The 24602-nt window shown below is 39.1% G+C and overlaps 1 protein-coding gene across 4 annotated transcripts in view; it reads right to left on the bottom strand.

Moving 5' to 3' along the window:
• Window positions 1–24602, bottom strand: part of WLS (Wnt ligand secretion mediator) — a 107053-nt gene that overhangs the window by 56224 nt on the left and 26227 nt on the right. For 2 of the 4 annotated variants that reach the window (XM_004280750.3, XM_033407495.2), the window contains exon 2: window positions 13492–13764. The exons of the other annotated variants lie outside the window; for them this stretch is intronic. In XM_004280750.3, the coding sequence (XP_004280798.1) occupies window positions 13492–13764 (273 nt within the window). The remainder of the gene's footprint in view (window positions 1–13491; window positions 13765–24602) is intronic. 4 annotated transcript variants of the gene reach the window in all.

Raw genomic sequence — 24602 nt, 5'->3', positions numbered from 1 at the left:
CGCAAGAGGTAGGAGATATGGGAACGTATGTATATGTATAACTGATTCACTTTGTTATACTGCAGAAACTAACACACCATTGTAAAGCAATTATACTCCAATAAAGATGTTAAAAAAATAATAATAAAGGATATTCTAAAGACATAAAAAAATAAATAAAATAAAAATTTAAAAAAGAAATGTGTTTTCTTATAAAGGAGGTCTTGTATTTTAAAAAGAAATAAAACAATGATTCCCTAAAGCTCACATATTTTTTTTTTTTGCGGTACACGGGCCTCTCACTGTTGTGGCCTCTCCCGTTGCGGAGCACAGGCTCCGGACGCGCAGGCTCAGCGGCCATGGCTCACGGGCCCAGCCGCTCCGCGGCATGTGGGATCTTCCCGGACCGGGGCACGAACCCGTGTCCCCTGCATCGGCAGGCGGACTCTCAACCACTGCACCACCAGGGAAACCCTAAAGCTCACATTTTTGAGTGCCTATTATGTGCAGACATTTTCAGCTGCACATAGATGCCAGCCAGATGTAAATGATCACCTGCAATCTCAAAATGAGGAAACTGGGAAGGAGGCAAACTATGAACCAGGCTTGCCCACCTCCACCACTCCAGGCCTTTCCTACCATGTCATGAGTTCGGGGACGAGGCCTGTTTCTTGCTCTAGAAAAGCCACTAATTAGCTGTACAATTGGAGTAAGTCACTGTACACATTGTATTCTTTCATTAAATACTGAAGTTGAACGTATGATGACTAAGGTCCTTCTAGTTCTAACATCTCATGAATGCAGAAAACTAAACCACTAGCTGCTTGACTGCCTTCTACCTTTGAGGCACTGCAGTAAAAACAAAGAACAGTAGAACAATTCCTGCCCTCAGGGCACTTATAATGGAGTTGGAGCAACCAGGGATAAAAACTTGATTTTGACTAACATGAGTTAAACAGAAACAAATACAAAAATACCAGAGTCCATGGCAGTCCTTGAGAAAAAACAAAGTCATAACTATAAAAGGACAAAAGTGCATTTCGACAATGGTTTCTCTCCCCCCGCAAAAATATCTTTGTGCTGCTGGCAGGAAAAGCCAGCTACCAGAAGGGATCCCGTCTATTTCACGGGAAAGCTTTGTTTCCGACAAGTTTCGTAAAGGAAAAAGTAGGCTAGAACAAGCTTTTTATTTCCAACCCACCTTTTCTTCGTTCCCATGAATGAGGAGGGGATAAGAATGACAGCAGGCAGCCAGGGAGAAAAATAATATGGCTGGTGGGTCCTGACCTCTTGGATTCCTGCCGACAGAGAAGCCCGAGAGGCAACATTTAATTGTGAAAAAACCAGCCTTGCTTGCCTCTTATCTTTCTCCTCTGTGACTTAAAACCCACAATTACTGGCAACCCCTAGATTCCGAGTCACTCAGCTGGTGGTGGCAGCAATGGCTGTGTCTGTAACTGAAAAGAAAAAGGGGAGTTCGATTTTACCTGCCTCGGAAGCCAGCCTTGTGCGAACACAGCCCTAACACAGCTTTACGACTTCTCCCATTAAAAAGTTCACAGATGCCCTCCCGTCGGGAAGACCACCATGCGAGAAGTCCAGATGGAAAAAAAAGAAATTCGATTTCCAGCTGCTGTATAATTCAAAGGACAAGCTATGAGTCTCAAATCCTGAATTCCACATTTCATTTCAGCCCTAAATATGTGATTTTCAATTCCTTTTCTCAAGGATCAAACTCCAAATTTCTTAGCCCGGTCATCAAGGCAACTCACCGACTGGCCCTCTATCTTTCAGGAGCTTATCTTTTCTCTCCAATCTAGAATTCTTCTAACAAGTAAATTTACTGTCCTTTGCATACAACATGTCATTTCACAGTATTTCACGGTGGAAAAATATGGGTCTTAGTTCTGCCTTTCTCAGCTGCAAACCAGATGACCTTGGAGAAGTCACATACCTTCTATAATCTCAGTTTGCAGACCTCTAAAAGCTTGTCACCCATATACCTCCGCTCCCATCTTGACTTATTACTCTATTCCCAAACATTTTAATTTACATATTCATATGTTTACAGTCAAATAAAATTAAATCATCCCTTGTAGACACATTCTCCTAAGGATGCTGAGAATTTCCCATAACTTCTATTTTAGGGTGTTCTCCAATTGCTTAGGTGGTGATCAACATGAAATTTGGCACTCATGGGGTCTACCTATACCATGAAGTTGGAACTCTTACCTTGAGATTCATAAACCTCTAAATTCCACAGACGACCTTCAGGTCTTCTGTTGAAGTATGAATACAAAATATTTGAATGGGGCTTATGCACATTTTTCTCCCAAGGTCAAGGTCCTTGGTCCAAAGTTAAGAACCACTGGCCATCATCCACCCAGGTCCTTGTTTTGCACATTTGACCCTGCTGCCTCCCTTTCTGGGCTACTATATTCTCTCCAGAGCTCACGTTTCTTCTCTCTGCTCAAGTCCAAGAATAATAACTCACCTTTACTGAGCATTTACTCTGTACACTTACTATGTAGAGGCTTCACGTGTATTTTATTCTAGTTTCATCCTTAAAACAATCCTAGTAAGGGTGGTACTACTATTATATCTATTCTATTGATTAAAGAAAATGAAGTATAAGGAAGTTCACAAACTTACCAAAAGTGTCATATAATTTATAAGTGATAGGTCGGGGATTTGGCCCCAAAACTCTGGCTTCCCAGAACAAAATAAGGCTGCCCTTGGATTGTTTCTTTGCCATCAGATAGTAGACAGTCACAAATTCCAACATCTCCTTTAAGACTCCACCCTTCAAGACTCAGTTAAAAAACTATCTTCGCAGTTAGTTCATCATTTCCCCTTCTGTGTTCACGGAATATTCTGGGCACTTAGCACTGAACACATTAGTGTGATTTTTTTGTTTCTTTCTCTCTGAACTAGACAGTGAGCACCTAATTCTTTTGACTACATCTCAAGTATTTACTGTGCCAGGGGCTGTGCTAGGGACCCAAAGATGAACAAGATACAGTCCTTGCCCTCAAAATTCAGTCTTTCAGGATAGAGAGAAGTAAACAAAGAAGGGTCATGATGTTTTTTGAAACTGTATTATGAAAGATAAGGACTTATCTTTATACCTTAATTCCTGAGTAAAAAATGCCAGCACATAGTAGAAGCCCAATAAATAAGCAATAAATGAATGCAGGACATTGGGAGGGGGGCCTCAGAAACTGGACTGTTAAATTTAAAAGATCTACCATCCCTTTATGAAAACTCTTTGAGGTTATTTGTATACTGACTCACCTAAAAACTGTTTCCTGTGTTGGTGTCTATGATACATTTTTTAATGTCAGACTAAAAATACACTTCCAGTACACCAACCCTGTCTGCCTACCCAAGGACTAGAAATGAACACAAGGTAACACGTAACAAAATAAAAGACAAGAAAACTCACTCATTTCAACACTAAGTTCACCCACTAACAAAGAGGCATCCATCCCCACTGAGCAGCATCTTCTAAAATGGTTACACTTAAGGGTCTTTGAAGTAACTGATTCACAAAGCTGAAGGGATACTCATGAGATTTTTATAGAGCCAAAAAATCTTAAGTGAGTCATGGACTCTTCCGCAAAAGAGATGTAGAGTGGATGGAACCTTAGGAGTCATCTCGTATGATTTCCCACTCAGACCAGGAAGGCTCTCCAGGGCGCTATGGATGGATTCACGCCATAGACTCAGTGGGATCAAGGCACTAGAGTTCCAAGATTGCTTTCACTTATAACCCCTCTATTTCTCAGCTGGGGGACTTTGGACAAATCATTTAGCTTCTCTCATCCTCAGTTTCCTCTGATTTTGTAAGGGAGAAGAACTATTAAGATGATCAGATGAAATAAAATAAAGTTGTCTTAATCAGAGATGATTTGCTTGCAAGTAACAGGATTTTAGGCACGCTAGCTTAAGCAGAAATTAGCTGGAAGGATACAAAGGTATCTCAAGAAACTCAGGACACAAAGTGCCGACAAGCTTGAGGAACCAGAACCAGGAAGAGAAAACTGTCAGAGAGAGATTCATCATTTGCAGTTGATCATAATTATACCCCATAATTACGGTCCTTTGTCTCCATTTTTCTCTTTGCATCTGATTTTCCCAATCTGCCAAACAACTTTTCTCTCCAACATCTCCAACACCTCCTGCCCAGGTAGCCCCCAGGACTTTTCAGTTTAAATGCCAATGAAGGTGGGCCTAGAAATAGTGAATCCTGATTTGTTATAAGAGAGAATCTGATTGTTCCCCCTTGGGGCAAGGGCCCATCCTAATCCAATCAGCTGTGGCTGGGGGACTGATCATGTGGCCAGGTGCCCACTCAGCAGGCACGGTGGAAGCCCACACTCAGAGAGGAGAGATAGACAAGTTCTGCAGGAAAATGACATGAGGCCAAAGCAAATGGCTGGCAACACGGACAACCACCAGCACCCCTAGTACAAAAGTACTTTGTAAAGAAATCACCACCAAATGCAAGTTATCACTTGGGGTCATCATTATGATTCCCCCCTCAACCAGCTTCTGGTTGATTACTACCAATGACAGGCTGCTCACTACTTGAAGAGACAGCCTTTTCATTGCTGAACAACTTCAACTATTAAAACTCTTTTCTACATTGACAGTAACTTTTTAGAAGATACTAAATTTAAATGTTTACAATCTTCCCCCAACCCTTACCTTTAAAGAACACATAATCTTGCTTGTTAGGTCAGGCCTGGGCTTTCCTTTGTGGTCATAATATGAATAACCAGTGGGGCAGGAAAGATAGATTCATTGGACAATTACTTTAGGAAACAACCTAAAGCAGAACAATTAAAAAAACAGAACCTCTTCTTCCTTTAAAGAATTACTACTACCTCTCCTACTAATACCATTAGCACAAACTTACTAAAGCAAAAGAGGAACTGGAACCGTTTCTAGCATCAGCGTGTAGACAGTAGGTAGATGTTGAAGAAAGTGGTTTTTTCCATTGTAGAATCCCTGGCACCTTTGCAAGTAGAATTCTGCTTTGCTTAACAAAGGATTTTCTTTCCCCATCTAACTTTCTTTTGCTTTGAAAAGCATCATCCAGAAAATAATTTTACTTCATATTTTCTTAGGTTACCCAAAATAAAGGTATGATTCCCCATAAAATAACCTCATATTAGCTATGTGGTGATTGGCTGGCATTTAAATATTAACAAAAATACCCCAAATTAGAAGAGGAGGTGAAAGCACAAAGACACCTGCTATATAGTGGAGCGCCAACAAGGAATCTCCTGCCGCTGGTGGCTCTGCTGCTCCCATTTTTCATTGATGTCACCAGGCTTTTATTTTAGTAACCAGGATATACTTGTTATGGATGCAAAGAGAATCTCCTCATTTATATTCTAAACTCAGAGCAGGAAGTGAGACACATGGGTGATCTGCAGCTGTGGCACTATAAACAGGACCAGCCTACCTCCTAGTCTAGATTCTAGACTGCACTACATTTCCTGAACTTGGGAGATTTAAAAAAAAAAAAAAAACAGAGAGAATACACCATTTTAGAAAGACCAGCACAACTTCTGTCCAAGAATCTTAGAGGCCACTGTTTGGCAGAAGGCTCACTGCCCTGTATACGGTAGCTACTTGTTGCTAGGTACCATCTACCTGCCTACATGGCTGATATACACCAGGAGATCCTGCTCTGTCTCCAGCCAGCTGTGCTACGGTGGGCAAGTATTGTAAGGTTTCCTCATCTAGTAAACTAAAGGACTAGTTCTTTAACATTTTGGGGCCAAACACCCATTTGAAAACCTGACAAAAGCCACAAACCCTTTTACTCCCAAAATGCACATAAGTAACTATGACTAAAATTTCACACAGTATCAGGGGCTCATGTGGTCCTTGAACCCTACCCATAGACTCCTGGTTGAAGATAATTAGACCAGCAGCACTCTAACCTATCTTCCAGTGCTCAGAGTCTACAATCACACAGTTGATGTTTAGTAACAATTACTGCAAATTATTCAACACCATAGATGAGTGTTTTGCTAAGACTAAAGACCAATCCAAAACGATCTAGCTTCCAATATTAAATTGACTGGTAAATCAATGAATGACTGGAAGGAAGTGGGAGGGACTGGATAAGCAAACTATAAACATTAATAAAACATCTTGGGAAGGTTTTGAGAGGCCAACTCTGTTTCTCAACCGGATTTTTTCATTTGGAAATATATAACACGAAACCATTGAGCCAGATATAGAGATCCAGACAGCTTTATAGTGATGCTGTCCAAGTCACGTGCTTACACCCATCACACCCAAATCAAACAAAGGCAAAGGTTCCCACGCTCCTGCCAATATAAACACGTTCACAATGGTTAATTCCAAAGCTGTGCCTGATGATTCCCGCAAAGGGAAAGATAATCTATCAATGAAAGTAAACAAACATGACGTCCTTAATAGTCACTATCCTGGGTTAATCAACAAAATATGGTCTTCTCCCATGATTTTAGTTTCCTTCTATTTCAAGTCAGTAGGTAAGACTGAGTCATGCTTGTAAGTTCTAGGTTCTAGCCTTTGTTTGAAGGGGAAACACAACTCCATAAGAAAAAGGACTGGCCGTGTAAATCCATCTCAAATAGTGACAACCTCTTAACTTTTACCCACCACCTCAAACCCCACTCCATTTAAGTCTGCCACATCTTTCTGGTGCGTTTTGAGCTTTTTCAGCTTATCTTTTTTTAAGGGGGAGGGGAGAGAGGAGAGGAAAAATTTGAAGTCTTTATTTCTGCTCACATTGACTCTGGGGCAGGTAAAGAAATTTAAAAAGTAACTTAAAAAATCTTGGTGTCACCAGCCTGTAATAAAAACTGTCCAATCAGAAATGTTTCTTATAGAGACTGTGACATGGTCATGAATCAAAGAAGGTCTCTATTAGGGGAGGTGGGGGAATGGGAGTGGGAGGGTGGAATTAGATTTCTTCTCAGTGACTTGCTTCAGTATAGTTTGTTAAAGAGGATTATCTGATGAAGCATGGAATTCCAGTTATGTGAATCCCATATTACCAATGGTCTGTTCCATCACAGTAGTTGTAGTTTTATGGTGTACAGAATCCTCTGCCCCATTAAGCTCTCTTTGTGGACTCTTCCCAAGAGGCATCTCAAAATATAATAGAATTAAGAAGCATGACTCTTGCTGATGGTCAACAAAAAGATCACAATAGGATTCCGTCTTTCTTCCTTCTATAAATTCGCCCCTAATCATTTTAGATAACATGACAGTTTATTTTTTACAGTCAGCAGATTGTTGCTTTATTCTGTCTTCATGTGGTGTCTAACTAACATTCTATAATCGATACACAAATGGAAGCACACAATCATTTCATAAAAAGTTAGGCAATTTCCTCCCAGGACACTCAGCCATCTAACTTGAAAAATGACTGGGTAATAATATCATTCTACTTTTTTTTTTTTTTTTTTTTTACTAGAAATGTTGTACAGAAATGTTTTCAGTTTGAGAAAAGAAAAATCACTTGTTATAGAAATAATTCCATCGTTACATGTAGTCATTTGCAAGAATGAAACAAGCAAATAAGACAATACTCAATTATAGCATACAGCACGGGGTTCAAAGCAAAACATAATGACTTCATTACCTAAGAACAGAATAAACGCTCTGGCTTTCCCCATCCCACACCATTTATCAGTATTTCTTCAGCCTAAGGGATTTTTAGACCCCTGAAATCCTAGATTTACTACTCAAGACAGATCAATCCACCTTGAGGCTTTCTGCCAAAGAATTTCAGTGCTTCTATTTCAACAGTAGATTTGAAAGCTGGGTAGAGACATGTCAAGAAAACCCTCCTTCTTTGATATCTCCACCCAAGTTCCTCAAAAGAAGCCCCATGTAGAGTCTGAGGTTATGCTAAGTATGTGACTTGCAGTTGTAATCAGTAGAGCGACATTCCATTACAAGTGGGTACCATTTTAGCCAACTCAAACCTGTATTTCACAAATACATACATAAATTAAGTGACTGATAAAACACTTTAAAAAAAATGACATACACCCACTCTAGAGGATATTTTCAAATAACAGAATTTGCTGTTACAGAACAATCTAAGCCCATCACATAGATAAGCATTCATTTTTCTCAATGCTCAACCAACCAGACACCAGATGTTTAGGTTGACATTTTTTTGACACTTTTTAGTCCACTCACACTCCCTCCATTTTCTAACTCTCCAGAGCAAAACCTGAAGTTCTCTGTCTCTTTCAGCTCTATAGAAGCACCACGTTTGTGCCCTGACAAACACGTTAATTCCATGCCTCTGAAATGTTTAGGTAAAAGTCAGCAGTGACCCAAACATAGATTTCAACAGAAAGGTCTGCTCAGAATTTGTACAGTCATCCCTCGCTATCCATTGTTTCCAGGACCACCCTCCACCCCCAACCCTCAGCAAATACCAAAACCTATGGATGCTCAAGTCACCTATACAAAGTACCATAGTACAATAGGCCCTCAGTATCCAAGGATGAGATATGGAGGGCCACCTGTAATTGGCATTTACTGAAAGGTCCACTTTCTAAGCATCTAGAACTAGATTCTATTCAAATGGCTTTCCCTTCCCAGATCCTGCAGATTATAGTTTTAAAACTATCACCATTTACAAGTTGAACTGGCTACTACTTTTCATACTTATTACTGAATGACAACTGTAGGTTTTTCAAATGTTTATGTTCTAACAATGAGAGTAGGGATTCTGTTTAAAATTGCTTTTTCAAGTATGGATTACTTTTATTGAATAATAAGCATGGAATATCGTATTTCTCAACAATCAAATAAAATATACACATTCTCTAAACACTTTTATTACTATACATTACCCTATAATATCATCATTTCCCTCCGAAAAACATCAGTCTGATGAACTCTTGAAGTTGATGAAACAATGACCAGTTTTTAAAGTGAATGTCAATGCTTATTCAGTTTCTGATGGATTGTCAAGATTTCAAATCCTAGCCAAAACCTGTATCATCTTAAATTGAAAGTTTAAAAGGAATAAACAGGGCTTCCCTGGTGGCGCAGTTGTTAAGAATCCACCTGCCAGTGCAGGGGACACGGGTTCAAGCCCTGGTCCGGGAAGATCCCACATGCCGTGGAGCAACAAAGCCCGTGCACCACAACTACTGAGCCTGCGCTCTGGAGCCCGAGAGCCACCACTACTGAGCCCACGTGCCACAACTACTGAGCCCGATGCCTAGAGCTGGTGCTCTACAACAAGAGAAGCCACTGCAATGAGAAGCCCGCACACCGCAACGAAGAGTAGTCCCTGTTTGCCGCAACTAGAGAAAGCCCGCACGAAGCAACGAAGACCCAACTCACCCAAAAATAAATAAATAAATAATTTTAAAAATAGATAAATTTGAAAATAAAATGAATAAAATTTAGCACCAAATGACTGTCCTTTAAAATATACAGTCCTTAGATTATTTTATCTGCTCAAAGACCCTTCAAAGATACATGAAAACTCTGAATACATATATATATATATACACATATACATATAATCCTAACTTTAATTTCATGGTCCAAATGTGAAATCTCTTACTACTTGAAATCTGAAACTTATTTCACAGACTGTCTAGGAAAGTTTAAAGAAAAAACAGGATTGGCCTGACTTTTCCTTCCATTTGAGGTAATATTGCTAGAGCTGAATCTCTGATAAACAGAAAGCTATCCACATATAATAGGATCTTGTTCACCACACTTATCTTTTTTCTTCTGCCCCATCTCTTGCTGTCAGAAAGGCATCCAAAAAATGATAAAATATAAAAAGTGAACCGGCAGCTGTACATACTCTTTAATATAAGGATCAGGGTAAAACCCAGACCTACCACGTCTTACAAATGAGAAGCCCGCACACCACGACGAAGAGTAGCCCCTGCTTGGAAGATAATTTTTTAGTGTGCCCCTATTAAGTGCAGACCCTCACGTTATAAGAAATTAAAGTATGTTTCTAAGATAAAGAATCTTTAGTCCACTCTTTTTCTAGATGAAGATAAAATATATTTTGGAACCTGAAGATGTACTTGGGAAAAAAAACTATAAGATGCATTCACATTTCATTTACATATAGCAATGTTTTAGTTAAAGCCTTACCAGCATAGGCTTTTTTTTTTTTTTTTTTTTTTTTTTTTGCGGTACGTGGGCCTCTCACTGCTGTGGCCTCTCCCGTTGCGGAGCACAGGCTCCGGACGCGCAGGCTCAGCGGCCATGGCTCACGGGCCCAGCCGCTACGCAGCATGTGGGATCTTCCCGGACCAGGGCATGAACCCGTGTCCCCTGCATCGGCAGGCGGACTCTCAACCACTGCGCCACCAGGGAAGCCTCAACATAGGCATTTTTGATGTTTAGAATTAATATTTGATGGGAAACAATTCATCTGTGAAGTTATTAAGATATATGATAGGTTCTGACCACCAGTAAAGATGGGGTGTGAAATTTCCCACACATCCAACAATTCTGATGCCAGCAGGGTGTCCTACAATTCAACTCAATTCTGACACTATCTACCCAGAGATATCATCAGATCCCACAGGTTAAGGGCTCAGTCGCACAAAACTGCCCCTCTCTCCAGACACTAATCACAAGCCCAGGTTGTTACCTGCACTTCTGACCTACTGGCTACAGATTGGAGGATCCCATGATCCCCTCCTTAGACTTCAGACGCCAGCTGCCAAGTCCAGGTTGTTACCTGTACTTCTAACCTAGTAGCTACGAACTAGAGGTTCCCACAACCCCCTTCTCAGGTTTGATTAATTTGCTAGAGCTGCTCACAGAACTCAGAAACCCATTTATTCATTAGATTATAGGTTTATTACAAAAGATATTAAAGTAGATACAAATCAACGTCCAAATACATAGGGCAAGATCCCTAACAAAGGAGCTTCTGTCCTCATGGAGTTTGGGGTCCAGTATGGTGCCACGTGGAAGCATTCTGATTCCCCAACCTGGAAGCTCTCCTTCTGGGTTTTTATGGAGGCTTCATCATATAGGCTTGATTGATCAACTCATTGGTCCTCAATGATGTCCATTTCCCGATATTCATGCCCTATGTAATCTCCCTCAAGTGTGGGCTGGACTTACTTGTTCACTTCTAACCAGTAGAATACAGTAGAAGAGATGAGATGTCACTTCTAAGACTGAGTGGCTTCTGTCTTAGGCACCTGCGTTTTCTCTCTCTCTCTCTCTCTCTTCCTCTCTCTCATCACTAGCCCTTATTGGGGCGGGGGGGGGACCTACTGTAAGACAGCCCCATGGCAAGGCCTATGTGGTGATGGAACAAGGCCTACCAACGACCACATGAGTGACCACATGAAGCAGATCTCCCCCAGTCGAGCCTTCAAGCCTTCTCATGAGACTGCAGACCAGAACAACAGCTTGACTGCAACCTCAGAAGAGAAGCTCAGCCAGAGACTCCCAAGTTAAGCTGTACCCAGATCCCTGACCCAGAGAAAGAGGGGGATACTACATGCTTATTGATGTATGCTGCTAAATTTCAGGATAATTTGTTATACCCACCACTAATACAGTCAATACGGAGCAATTATCTAATTTCTATTACAGAGTAAATCATTTCCTTTATATTTGGAGCTAGGAGTCTGTCTGGGAACATTATTCTTGAAATACACAACAGGCAACCAGATAACAGAGAACTCTGTCCTTGACCTTCACACCAAAACATAAATAAGCCAGTTAACCTACCGATGTCAGCCTACCATGGCTCCTCCAACTGTTGTAATTCTCCTTTTCTTGAATACGTTCTTAGAATTAGGAATATGAAAACCCAAACCTCAAGATATATACACTAGCTTTAGTCTCAGTTTTTAACCTCATAGCAAAGTTTGCTGCCCGAATCTCACACATTATATGGCATATTCCTCTCATTATAGCACTTACCTTTCCTTATGGTATGTTTAAGTATCTTTCTCCCAACCACTTCTTCCCTAGTGCTTTGTTCAATCTTGCATCTTCAGTACCTACTGCTTAACACATGGTTGAGACTTAATAAAGCTTGAATGAGCAACTGTGTTATGCAAGCAATGAATGAGTAAGCAAGTCAATAGGCAAGAGAATAGGGATGTGGGAAGTACCACTTGAATGCTGTTATGAAGGTCCAGATGTGCCCATCAGCCATTACTTCTACCTAAAGTGCTCTTCCACTTGCACCCACCCTCACCCCAACTCTGTCAGGGTTTTCACTATTTAACACTCACCTCAAAGATGTGTCTGCTCACCTCTACACACACACACACACACACACACACACACACACACGTGTGTGTATGCGCACCAAGGCAGCCTTCCCTTTCTCTGCTCTGAAGCCTTTTCTTTATGCTCCCACAGCTCCTGGGTATACCTTGGGTATACAGCACCTAGCACACTATACAGTAATGACTTGTTATTTGCCTGTCATTTCCACTTAACTATAAGCCCCTTGAAGGACAGTGTCTTCACATGTAACCACATGTCCAGCCATCAATTTGGTATGTGGCCGTAGTGGGTACTCAAAACCAGTTTGAAATAATGGGTAAGAGACTGAATGAATTAGGGGTAGGGTGGAAACTCTACATTCTGAAAAATTATCTTAGCATAATCTGTTCCAGATAAAATGTCAACCAGGCACATATACTGCTCCAACTCCTAAACAGAGTAAAATCAACGTGATTGTATAACAAGATAATTGTTGATACAGGAAAATTAGAATTGAAAAAGTGCTTTAATCCATGGACAGGCCCTAGGCAGAGCTGTCTTCAACACACCTTTTTCTCTTTCACTCTCCCCCCTGATCCTGCTTCAGTAAAAAATGTTCTCTTCCTTCTCAATTTGATTCCCTATACTGTCCTCAGATGCCACAAGTGGATCTTCCTCTCCAAAATCACCCAGTAATCTCCTCACAAAATGTTTATATGCCTCATGCCCTCAGAGTCTTGAATCACAACTGAGTAAGCTAGAAAAATAACCCAGTTTGTGGGAAAATGGGTGCTTGTGGGCTGGTGTTCCCATTTTGACAGGTATATTTTTCTAAGGCAATGGCTTCACTCAAAGCCCAGCCAGAAAAGACATTTGCAAAGATGCAACCTTTCAGAAACCCTCAAATCACTCCACTAGGATGAGTCCCCTCTCGGCACTAGAGAGGTTATGAAACTTGGTTAGGGCAGGGCTCTGGCCACCTGACTTTGAATTCCAGTTCTTCCATTCTCTAGCCTTCTGACTTTGGGCAGTCTCACCGATGCCTGAGTTTTCTATGTGTAAAATGAAATAAGACCTACCTCTAGGAATTAAATGGGTTAATTCAGGTAGAGTACTCAGAAAAGTGTCTAGTAAGTAGAAAGCAGTCAATAATTGTCACTAGTAATACTCTTATTTTACTGTTATTATAACTGGCTCTGAAAAGCCTGAAGACAGAAATTCTCCAGGATAGGAGAGGGATGGGGAGAATGCACTTACTGATTTGGTTGTTCAGCTTGAATGCAATGTCCAGCTGCAGGATAAACAGCATGAACTGGAACCAAGGACTCATCTCCATGGAGGGGAGGGGAATGTGAACAGAAAACACAATGTCATTGGCTTCGATTTCCCTTGGAATCGCTTCCTCAATGTCTCGGATCTTGTCACACTGGTTGGGTCCCCAAGGCATTAACCATTTTGTCTTGTGATGGTTTTTACGGACATCCACGCATTTCACTGACATGTAGGACACTGCCGTTGTGGGTCCTGGAGCTGAAAAGAGAATATTTTCCTGTTTTAGAAGAATCATCCATGGAAGTGCCTATTTCTTTCTAATACTCTTTCCACTACTGTCCTCTCTCCATTTTTCACACCACCTTCTATAACTTGAGGTCATTAATACCAAGAGATCTCCAAAATCTGGGTGAGGATCCTTCAGTGACCTCCAGAGGCATCATAAAGCATCCCCAAAAGCCTTCCCATTGTTTTCAGTGACGGTTATTTATTGAAAGAATACATTTGTTTTCTTCAGTTCCCTCATCATTCCAAACAAATGTCACAAAAATCAACTGTGCTTCACTTTCCACCTGCCTGAGGGCTTGGAGACTTCTGGGGCTTCACAGAACACAGTGTCTGAAGTCAGAAGACCTGGGTCTGAAGCCTGGTTGAATGACTTACTCTCAGGTCATTTTGGGTAAATTGGTTAAATCTATAGTAGCTTCAGGATCCTCATCTGAGAAATAAGATGGCTGGCTTCTAAAATTCAACCAAGATGGCTGGTTTCTAAGATTCTTCTTAACTCTGAAATTCTACAACACTGCTTTTGATTGAGAGAAAGAAGTTTTCTGACTTTGGGCCCCCATTTAATGTACCTATCAGAGGATGGAACCCAAACACTGACTGACACTTCAAGGGTATACTAAAATACGATACATGCACTTCAAGAGGGATCATCAAATTTGAAATATATAACATTAACAACAAAATTTTTTGATTATAAAATGGTCACATAATTATAACAGAAAATTTGCAAAATACAGAAATGTTGAAGTTCAAAACATCAGTTACCCAAAATCCCACTAAAGAGAAGTAGCCACTGTTGGAAAAATACCAAAGTATTATCTGTCTTTTCTATGAGTGTGTAACTAGATACAAATTTATAGAGGAATTAATTTGTATAACTTTAAAATACATACTAATATTAACACATATCATTACAAAATAGGGTCATACCTATTTGTAGCTTCTTCTTTTTAATCACTTAGCAAAGTAGAGTAGAACAGTGGTAAATAACACAAGCTGTGAAGCCAACTTGCCTGGCTCTCTCATTTCTGGTTGTGTCACCATGAATCCAAGCTAGCAAAGTTTGGGGTGAATTTCTAAACCTGTCTGTGTATTAGTCTTGTTATCTCTTAAATGGCAACAATAATAGCTTGAATGTAGTGTCCAGCTGCAGGATAAAGAGCATGAACTGGAACCAAGGACTCATCTCCATGGAGGGGAGGGGACTGTGGACAGAAGACACAATGTCATTGGCTTCGATTTCCCTTGGAATCACTTCCTCGATGTCTCAGATCTTGTCACACTCTCTGAGTCGTTGTATACATTAAACAAATTAACATATGAAAAGTATTCAGAACAGTGCTTGAAAGTACATGAAAAAATATAGAATTAATTTTAGCTATTATATTATATTTTCTATGTAATTAAAATTTCTCAACTAGTGGTTGCAAAATAATCACACAATACACTCTTCTAATTTACCTATAACCCTCCACCCCTTGTTTTGTAAAGGTTGTCTATAAATAAGAATAATTCTTTGCCTAATATGTTTTGTTAGTGATTTACCTCAACTTTTCCCTCTGCTGTCTCAATTTGTTTATGGCATATTTTAATACAGAGAAATCCCAGATTTCATGTACAATCACACTTTTATGTTTTTCCCATTCTTCTGTGTATAGAGAGACTTTCTAATCTCCAAATTCAATAAACTTTTACCTTCTAGTCATTTTTAACAATTTCATTTTTTAAATATTTAAATAGTTGATCCACGTGGAATTTATTTTGATATAAGGGATGAGGTGAGAATCTAGTTTCATTTTTCTAAATATTTAAATTATTCTTTACTGAACAAACTCTCCTTTGTTGTTGCTTTATGACAGCACCTTTATCTTATGTATACAAATAGATATTTCTGGACAATCTAGTCTATTTCCATGTATTGGACTGTAAATTCATGGCCCAACACAACATGGTTTTAAGTCACGTAAACTGATGGTTTATATCAATATCTGATAGAGTAAAACCCCTCCCCCATGCCATTTCATGTTTATATTTTTTGCTGGGATCTGACTGAAATTACATTACATCTATAAATTAATGTGGACAGAGTTGGCATCCTTTCCTGACATTTAGTTTTCCCACCCAAGAACAGTGATCACTTCTCTATTAACTGCAGTCCATTTTAATATCTCTTTGAAAATTTTCATAGTTTTCTTCATGTGGATCCTTCTACTACAATATATTTTTAAATCTATTTATAAAACTTTTCTCTGAAAGTAGTGGAAGGAAAACATAAATCTGGTTTATGTGCATGGTTTAAATGTTTAATTTTGCACATATGATACTTGACACACAGTGCTTTCAGACCCTTTATGAACAGAAATCATCTCTTACTTGACAGAGATCAAATAGCAACTAGAGGAATATGTAAAGCAAGAGGAAACGTCATTTATGACGCAAGAGTGTGTATTATTAATACTTTGCTCTACTTCTAGTGCTCAAATACACATTTTTCTACCCCTAAATATCAATCCTAACAGTAAATTTTGAGTAGTAAAATGTTATGTTCCCAGAAAGTTGGGATGATGCCTACTAAAACTTACCAGAAAACACAGCACTGCTAAACTCTGGCTGAAAGTTCTTCAATGTAGTATCCTGAATACCACAGCACAGAGCCACCACTAATCCAGGCCAGGGAAGTTTTTCTTTAAAACTCAAAACTGTATCATGAATACATTCTACACCTAATCCATCTAAAATCAGACATCTCACTTATTATTAGAAATATGAACCAATCAAACTTTGGTTATCCTGACTCTGCTAAATAGCCCACCAACGTTACAAAGACCAAATGGCACATTTAACTAAACTTCTTTTAATGTGGTTGGAGAATAAACAGGGAGACAAAAGTCATGAATTCTATTTTTGGCTAACATACTCAAACTGACTATTTGCTGCAGAAAATAGTTACTACATTTTAAAACTTCTATTCTTCCAAAATGAACCTAACCTTTTTTCATTTCTTTATTTTTTTTCCTTTTGAAAAACAAGTCTTTCGCTCCTTAGACCAAAATGAAAAATAACTATCTGAGTTCCTAGTTAACCTCCAAAACCACATTCCAAACTTAATAACAGAGAAGCTGAACACTTTACAGGCACAAAGGCTGCATTTTTAATGGACACGGTGAACGCCTGCCTTTGTAGCAGCCTGAATTATTTTCATTCTTTCATTAGTCTAGTGTTTCTTGCATAAAGAAAAAAATCCCAGGAATACTAATATTTTCATAAATATCATGGCAATGAACTTGGGAAGCCGCAAGTGCATCTCAAGCTGTACTATAAGAATCACAAGTATTTTTCTTCACTTGAATAAATCTAGTCTAAAAAACCTTTTGTATAACTTTAAAAACCTGAAGATAATTCAACATTTTCCATTTCTAATAGTGCTCAAAAGGTGAATCGCTTGTATCATTTGAGAAAGTAAACAGACATTCTGTTATTCAAACATGGACAGTTAATGTTCCCTGAATATGTTTACAGTTCAAGACAACTTCCTACTCCAGCTAAAAGTGAATTTCCAGGTGTTTCTTATGCAGAAAGCATATCAAAGTAAGCCAAAAACAAAGTCTGTAGCTCTTAGCTGGTTGCCTACTCTAGAAGGTGCTTTCATCAGCTATAGCCAACAATGTGACTACGTAGATCACAAAGCAGTGTCTAAAATCAAAAGAACTTTGATTTCTGTCTTTAAATTTTTAAAAAGTGTGAGGGATTTTATTGTAAGAGAAAAGAATGAAATGGGAGAAGCTGAAATTATCGGTGACCTTTGAACAAGCCACAGTCAACTAACCAACAGTTATACGTAAGGAAGGCCTCAGTCGCCAGCGTGGTTCTTGGGATTAATAGTTTGTGTGCTTAAGAAGGAACTAGATGGATTCAGGTCAACAAACTGAGTCATGTTTGCTCAGGTGAAAGCTAAAAATAACCACTCCTCAGTACTCCTAGGATAGTAATGTAATATCATCCAGCTGCTTCAGCACATATTATAAATGTCCCCTCTACCCATTCGTAGCATTTAGTTGAAAACAAGTGGCCCAAAGCTACTTCTACATCAGTACAATTTCATAGACAGACCAGTTTGGCCCAAAATGAATATGCCCAGGCACTACGGACTGGTTAGTTTATGGTAGGTTAACACAACTTTTGGAGTAGGCACAGAAGTTATAAAACACAAGCCACTCTTTGAAAACACCACCCCATTTTGAGGCCAGTTCTCTTTACCGTGTCAAACATAGGCCATTTTTTTTCCTTTTTTTAATCTGTATTTCAACACAGTATTTTTGGCCTCCGTCTCTCCACAAGAGCAGAGAACTGTGAAATCTGACACTACACAACATTTAATTTTAAAGTGATGTGAAATCAATAAGACTTCTAATTCGAGGCTGTGAAAAACTGTACAAACACAACGTGAAGCCTCTAAAAATTCAGTGACCCTTCAGTGACATACATCACTAAGGCTCATACTGCATTCACCAAATAGGTCTTGAATACCTACTATGCACGAAGCACTGTTAGGTGCTTGAGGGAACCTAAGAGACACCAGCCATGTAGAATGTAAAAATAATGGGGAAAAGAGACAATACATAAATAATTACAGGAAAAAGTAATTATAGTTGTGGTGATACTATATTTACCCTGACATTACCTGAGAAAGGGCCATAGTCAGATATTTGGAAGGCAGGAGAAATGAATTCACTAGAATGAGGCAAAAATTCCAGTCATCATTACAATGCAACCTTGAATAAAAATGTAAGTGAACAATGACTAAACCTGTACTTCTTTTGGAAGAATATTCATTGACTCCAGTCAGCTTCCTGTTATGGCATCTCAAATGGCTGTCCCGTTTACAAATTACTATCTGGCCAACCACTACCGCTATCATGCTCAAAGTTGAGTCAACATCAAATCATTAGCCCCTACTCCCGCCAGAACCTTTAATTAGAGAGTTGGACAGAGACACAAGACTTGGTTGCCTCCTAGAAAAGTTAAAATAAAATTAAAACAACATGCTGACATGACACATGGTCTCCGTTTAAGCCAACACAGACTATTTATTTCTTTGCTTTATTACAAGTAAAGAAGTTTCCTTTAGCAGTTATCTAGGAGTATTACTATTATGTGGGCCTGTGCAACCTAAAGATAGAGACAAATGACAGTCCCAGACCCTGAGTTGCTCACAGTCGAGTGTGGGAGGGTGAGAAGTTGGCAGAGAAGCCCATCCTGATTGAAACGTGCCCTTACAGATGTTGCACAGGAGGCATCAATTGTGAAGGAGGCTGGGAGGGCTGCCTGCCCGAGGCCTGGACTTAGACTTCACAGAGAGCAGGTGTTAGTTAGCCAGGTGGAAAAGGGGACAGGAGTAGGGAAGGCGCTGAAGAAGAGCATGTGCTGGGTCAGAGGCTATCTCGAAAACCACAATACAGTCGTCCCTCTGTATCCGTGGAGGACTGCTTCCACGGCCCCTATGGATACCAAATTCTGAGGATGCTCAAGTCCCTTCTATAAAATGGCACAATATAGTCGGTCCTCCTGATCAGCAGATCAATCCCTGGCTGGTTGATCTGAGGATACCGAAGGCCAATCGTACGGTCTGTGTTTGAGCATTAAATTTAAGAAGAGATCATTTACTAGGTGAAAATGCTGCACAGCCCTAACCTTGTTACAGCCCTTTGCTTTCTCTGACCAGGGATCTAGTTCTCTAGGGGGCCTTGGCTTCTGTTCCCAACAGTCTCAGCTTCACTTTGTACAGCGACATAAAGAGACCCACAAATAACAAAGAACTTTTATTAGGGGGAATCTTTCCTTCTAAGACACTGTTGGTATCTTATAGGTAGCCACAAGGCCAGACATGAGCAACACGGTGCCCCGGAAGGAAGGGAAAAGGCAATGGGGTCTCCGAAGAGCCTGTGCAGTCTCCATTATCAGAACAGCCTTCACCTAAATTAGAGGAAGACTGTCTTCCTTGCAACAGAAATGATATTTCAGGATTAATGTGCTTTGGGCTCCAAGGGGAAGGAATGTGGAAAACAGACCAATTAAAAGGGTAATTCATGTTTACAAGCATTAATAACCAGAACCTCTCTAATTGAAAAAGTAACGATTTTAATTAAAAATGGTCAAACATTTCAGAAATATTTTAGAGAATTTTATTTTTATAATAGCATCTTAGCTAACAAAAATGAAAAAACAAAACTATACACACTGATTTAAAAACACAATCGGGCTTCCCTAGTGGCACATTAGTTGGGAGTCCACCTGCCGATGCAGGGGACGCGGGTTCGTGCCGTGGTCCGGGAGGATCCCACATGCTGCGGAGTGGTTGGGCCTGTGAGCCATGGCCGCTGAGCCTGCGCGTCCGGAGCCTGTGCTCCGCAACGGGAGAGGCCACAGCGGTGAGAGGCCCGCGTACCGCAAAAAAAACACACAAAAAAACAAAACAAAACAAACAAAAAAACACAATCATTTCATGATGTATGTAAGTCAAATCATTATCCTGTACCCCTTAAACTTATACAGTGCTGTATGTCAACTATATCTCAATAAAACTGGAAGAAAAACATTTAAAAAAAATAAAAACACACCCTTACAATTAATGAAATGAAACAAAGCTGAGTAGACTCCCATTAATTATATGATCTAATAATGAATATATAATAACTGACAGAATAACCCAACCAGTATAAGATTGTCCCTAGAAAAAAATGCTGTAACAGTACTTATTCAAAATTTGTTTTAATGTCAAACATAAATGAATAGTTAGATCTGTAAATTAACATCTTGAAAGTTAAATCACTTGCTTCCTGTCTTCATAGATTTTATGGTCTGGGAAATCTTTGCTGTCTGATTTGATCCCATTTAACTATAAGATTTCTACACATTTTGTACCCTACTGTATTCCAGGAAAATTGTTTTAATTGTCTGAATGAAAGAAATTGTATTAATACTTCATATAAAAGTTTACAAAATATCCAAGCTGTAAGCAACTATCCCTGAGACCAGGTCATTTTCTTTTCTGGAATGAAATGTGATATATAATGTTATAAATTTGGGGACTTAACATTTAAATCTGGATAAATTTTTAAACTGTTATGAAATATATGCAATAAGTCTGATCCAGGTAAACTATAGAACTGTTTAAACAAAGTACATTATTTATATTCTTACAATTATTTACTTTCTTGAAAGTGTTATCTTTCTTTGTTGTAGAAAATGGTGCACTTGTATAAGAGTTCATTACTCTTATTTTTGATTATTTTGCTTTTGCTAATTAATAAAAATTTAAGGTGTTATTTCCTTTAATTTCATTCCCATTTCTTAAAATAACTTATTAAGCTGTTTATATAGGTGTAAAAATATGTGACAGAATTATATTTAGAAGAGAGATGTATTAAAATATTAAAGTGAAAATAAACAAATAAATTAATTAAAACACAGACAGTTGCTAGCAGATACTTTCTACTGACCCAAGAGGGAGGTTGATTTAACTCTTTAAATCTGGTCTTACTTCAAAATCTGTTGTCATGATCTCTGACCTGTATAAACATGAATAATTGGTTTATTTATTTTTTACAATTTAATTTGTTTATTTGTTCTCTACTTTGTTCCCTAAAAGATTTTGGATACTAGGAAGTGAATATTAGACTTTATTTTTTAAAACGAGTTGAGGCTGATTTAAAAGCATGGAATTAATGTTTGGGGCACTAAGAATTACTTGGCCTATGTCTGTATCTACGAAAGCAATAGCTGGATAATGTAAGCCCCACAGCTTTCAGCTGAACTACAAAGCTAAATGGCTCAATATCCATTTCACTTTGTAATATAAAGAAAACTTCCATTTCCTGGCTATGAACGGTACGTATAAGATGTTCATCATGGATGGTATGTATAAGATGTTCATAAAAGATTATATACTCAAATCGGTTCTAAGCTTTGCCTATCTGAATATCTATGCTTGCCTAAATGAGAATTTATATGAAATGCATCGGACCTTTAAGGCCCTTGGACAATTCCAGGGTTTGCTTAGAATTTTTTGATTCCCTCCCAAGGAAGGGGATGGGGAAAAGAGGGGCAGAGGAACATAGGTGGCCACAGAAACCAAGGAGACCAGATGAATACCTGTTATTTATACAACTACAAGTTTTATTCAAACCACCCCCCCAAACACTCATTTAACATAAAGGAATCTTCAGCTAAATTTAACAATTAGCTTTTAAATGTATTAAATTGAATTCCCTCAGAGACTGCACCTGCCTTTCTTAAGCTCAGAAACCTTCTACTTTAATTCTAGTTAAAAGGATACATGTGGGATATACTATACAACTGAAGTAGCCAGATCATATTATCTGGTTGAGTTGAGAGATTTGAGACAACTAGCAATTCCTTGACCAATTCTGCTTACTGTTCCCTCCAGGTCAGTTCCTAAAAAGATTTCTTAGTATCTACCACAGCACGTACCTAAGTTTTAGAATGTCTCATAATAATGACCACTTCAAAACTTTTCGGCTAAAGAAAGTGTAAATAGTTGTGTTAAACTGAGTGCTTCAGAATTAACTGACTCGGTCTGTTAATTCCTTCACATAAATTGCTCTGAAGTTGTAATGGTCAGACACTCACTCTACCTATGCCATTGACTTTGAAGATAAAATTCTCCTATATTTCAACCACACCAATTAAATCTTACTAGATTACTAACTAAAATATTATTTCATGATTCAATCTCAGTCACTAGAGAACCAAAAGTGGGTGTGCAGGGCCAAGATCTGGAGAAGTAATTTTCAGAATTATCCTAGCTATGCCCCAGTGGGCATAACGGGGTACACTAAGTGACGTGTAATTCATCCTTGCCAGCCGTTTTCAGTAAGTAGTAGTTAATTATGCTAACATCTGTTCTAAGAAAGCTAAATTTTTAAACACAGCAGAACATTCCTCTACACTAACCTACCACCACCAAAACACACAAACACACACACACCCCACATAGCAGAGATGAATGCAAAGTAATTTGTACTGTACACACACAAGTCAAACACGTATTTTAAAACAGTTCCCTACAACATAAACTTATGAATAAATGACAGACATTTTGACAGGAAAGTTTCAGAAATTGTAGCAAACACTTGTGTAATTCATTCCTTCCTTAAAAAATATTGAAAAATAGTGTATGTTTACATCTTAGGCTGATGAGGATTTTCAATGCTTAGCCTGCAACCTCAATTGTTCTGGAGCCAAAGATGCGACAGCTTTGAGGAATAGAAGAATTACTCTACATTTGTCAGAATCTACACAGCAAACATGAAGCGCCACTTGGCTTCCATTACTTGTCTGGCTTGGATCCCGTGGAATTGAGGAGCGCTGGAACCAAAAGGAAAAAAATTACTGTGCTTTGGGACATAGAGCCAAATTCTTACATAGTATTTGAAATGCTGTGGTAAACATGAAGTTACTTTAGGCTCAAGATTAGTGCCAGTTTTTTTTCCCTCTTTTTGAAAAAATAATAAAATGCACATAAAGAGCCCTGCCAGAGTTTTAGCACATAAAATCTGCCAACCATTAGACGTGCTAATTGGGGGAGCAATCCTGAATTCAGATTAAAAAAACTGACCCTCAACTCTGGTGTCTGGCAACGAACAGAGATTAAATTAAGAAGCTTGACAGGTACGTCAAATATTTCTAACCTCTAGCTCTGAAAAATACCTACAATTACTGTTTCTCCATCGCTTCAAAAATACTCAAAACGCTAGAAACTACACACGAAGTGAACACAAAAGTCCTCCACAGAAAAAGCAAACGGCTCATCTGTTGACACTATTGCTCATCGCTCAGCAAACCAGTCATCTGGGCTGAATTTCTGACTTTGTGCCAGTGCGTCAAAATCAGCCACCATTCAGCCAAAAGGCTGTGGAATGCAGCCAAGACCACCTATGGAAAGTGAATTATAGCATCTTATAATTTACTACCTTGGCTATGATCTCATAAACCCAGCATGGAGGGTGAACAAGCTTTTGTGTGGAAAATCTCTCCGAGCCCCTGTAGAGGCCCCCAAAGCTGCTCTTGGCAGCTACGTGGGTAGGGGAGACACAAAGGTGGCCACCTGGCTCTATGAACCGGCAAGCTCACCACTGGCACACCTTTGGAGTGAAACTTTAGGGTTAGAAAACCCCTAAATTAAATCTTCCAGGAGAAATAGCCGCTTTGTTCTGAAGGACCTATTACATTCTACAATAATTTCACATGATTATTACCTATAATTTATTATTATCAGACATGTATTATATATAAATTACAGATATTCTACTTTTATCAATATTACCAATGTTAATAATAAACATGAATACTAACTAATATGTGAACTGCACGTTGCATTTTACAAAGCACTTTCAGACACTTGGATCATCTAATCCTCATAGGAAACAGGTGAAGCTGTTATTATAATGGTCCACACTGCCTATGCAGAAGACTGGTAGCTTTGTCCCACCAGTAAGTGGCAGAGCTGGGACTAGAACCCTGGTCTCACTTCACATCTGCTGCACCTTCCAATACACCCCATTGCCTCAATTGCCAGTTTACTTATTAGCCTTCATCTTTTTACTATGAGGGTTTGCAGCCCATATTAAAATTGTGGGAGCGTGTTTAGATACCACTCTTTATCATTATTTCCTGGAAACTGAGGTTCACAAAGGTAGAACTTAACAGTTATTTACCCTATACCAGTGCTGCCTTGAAGGGATCAAGGCCTGCATGGTGGAAAGAAAAATAGGAGACAAAATGAGATA

This window comes from Orcinus orca, chromosome 1 (assembly GCF_937001465.1).
Source record: "Orcinus orca chromosome 1, mOrcOrc1.1, whole genome shotgun sequence".
In the NCBI taxonomy this organism is placed as follows: domain Eukaryota; kingdom Metazoa; phylum Chordata; class Mammalia; order Artiodactyla; family Delphinidae; genus Orcinus; species Orcinus orca.
The sequence above is the reverse complement of the archived record's forward strand: the minus strand, read 5'-3'. Positions and strand labels throughout refer to the sequence as shown.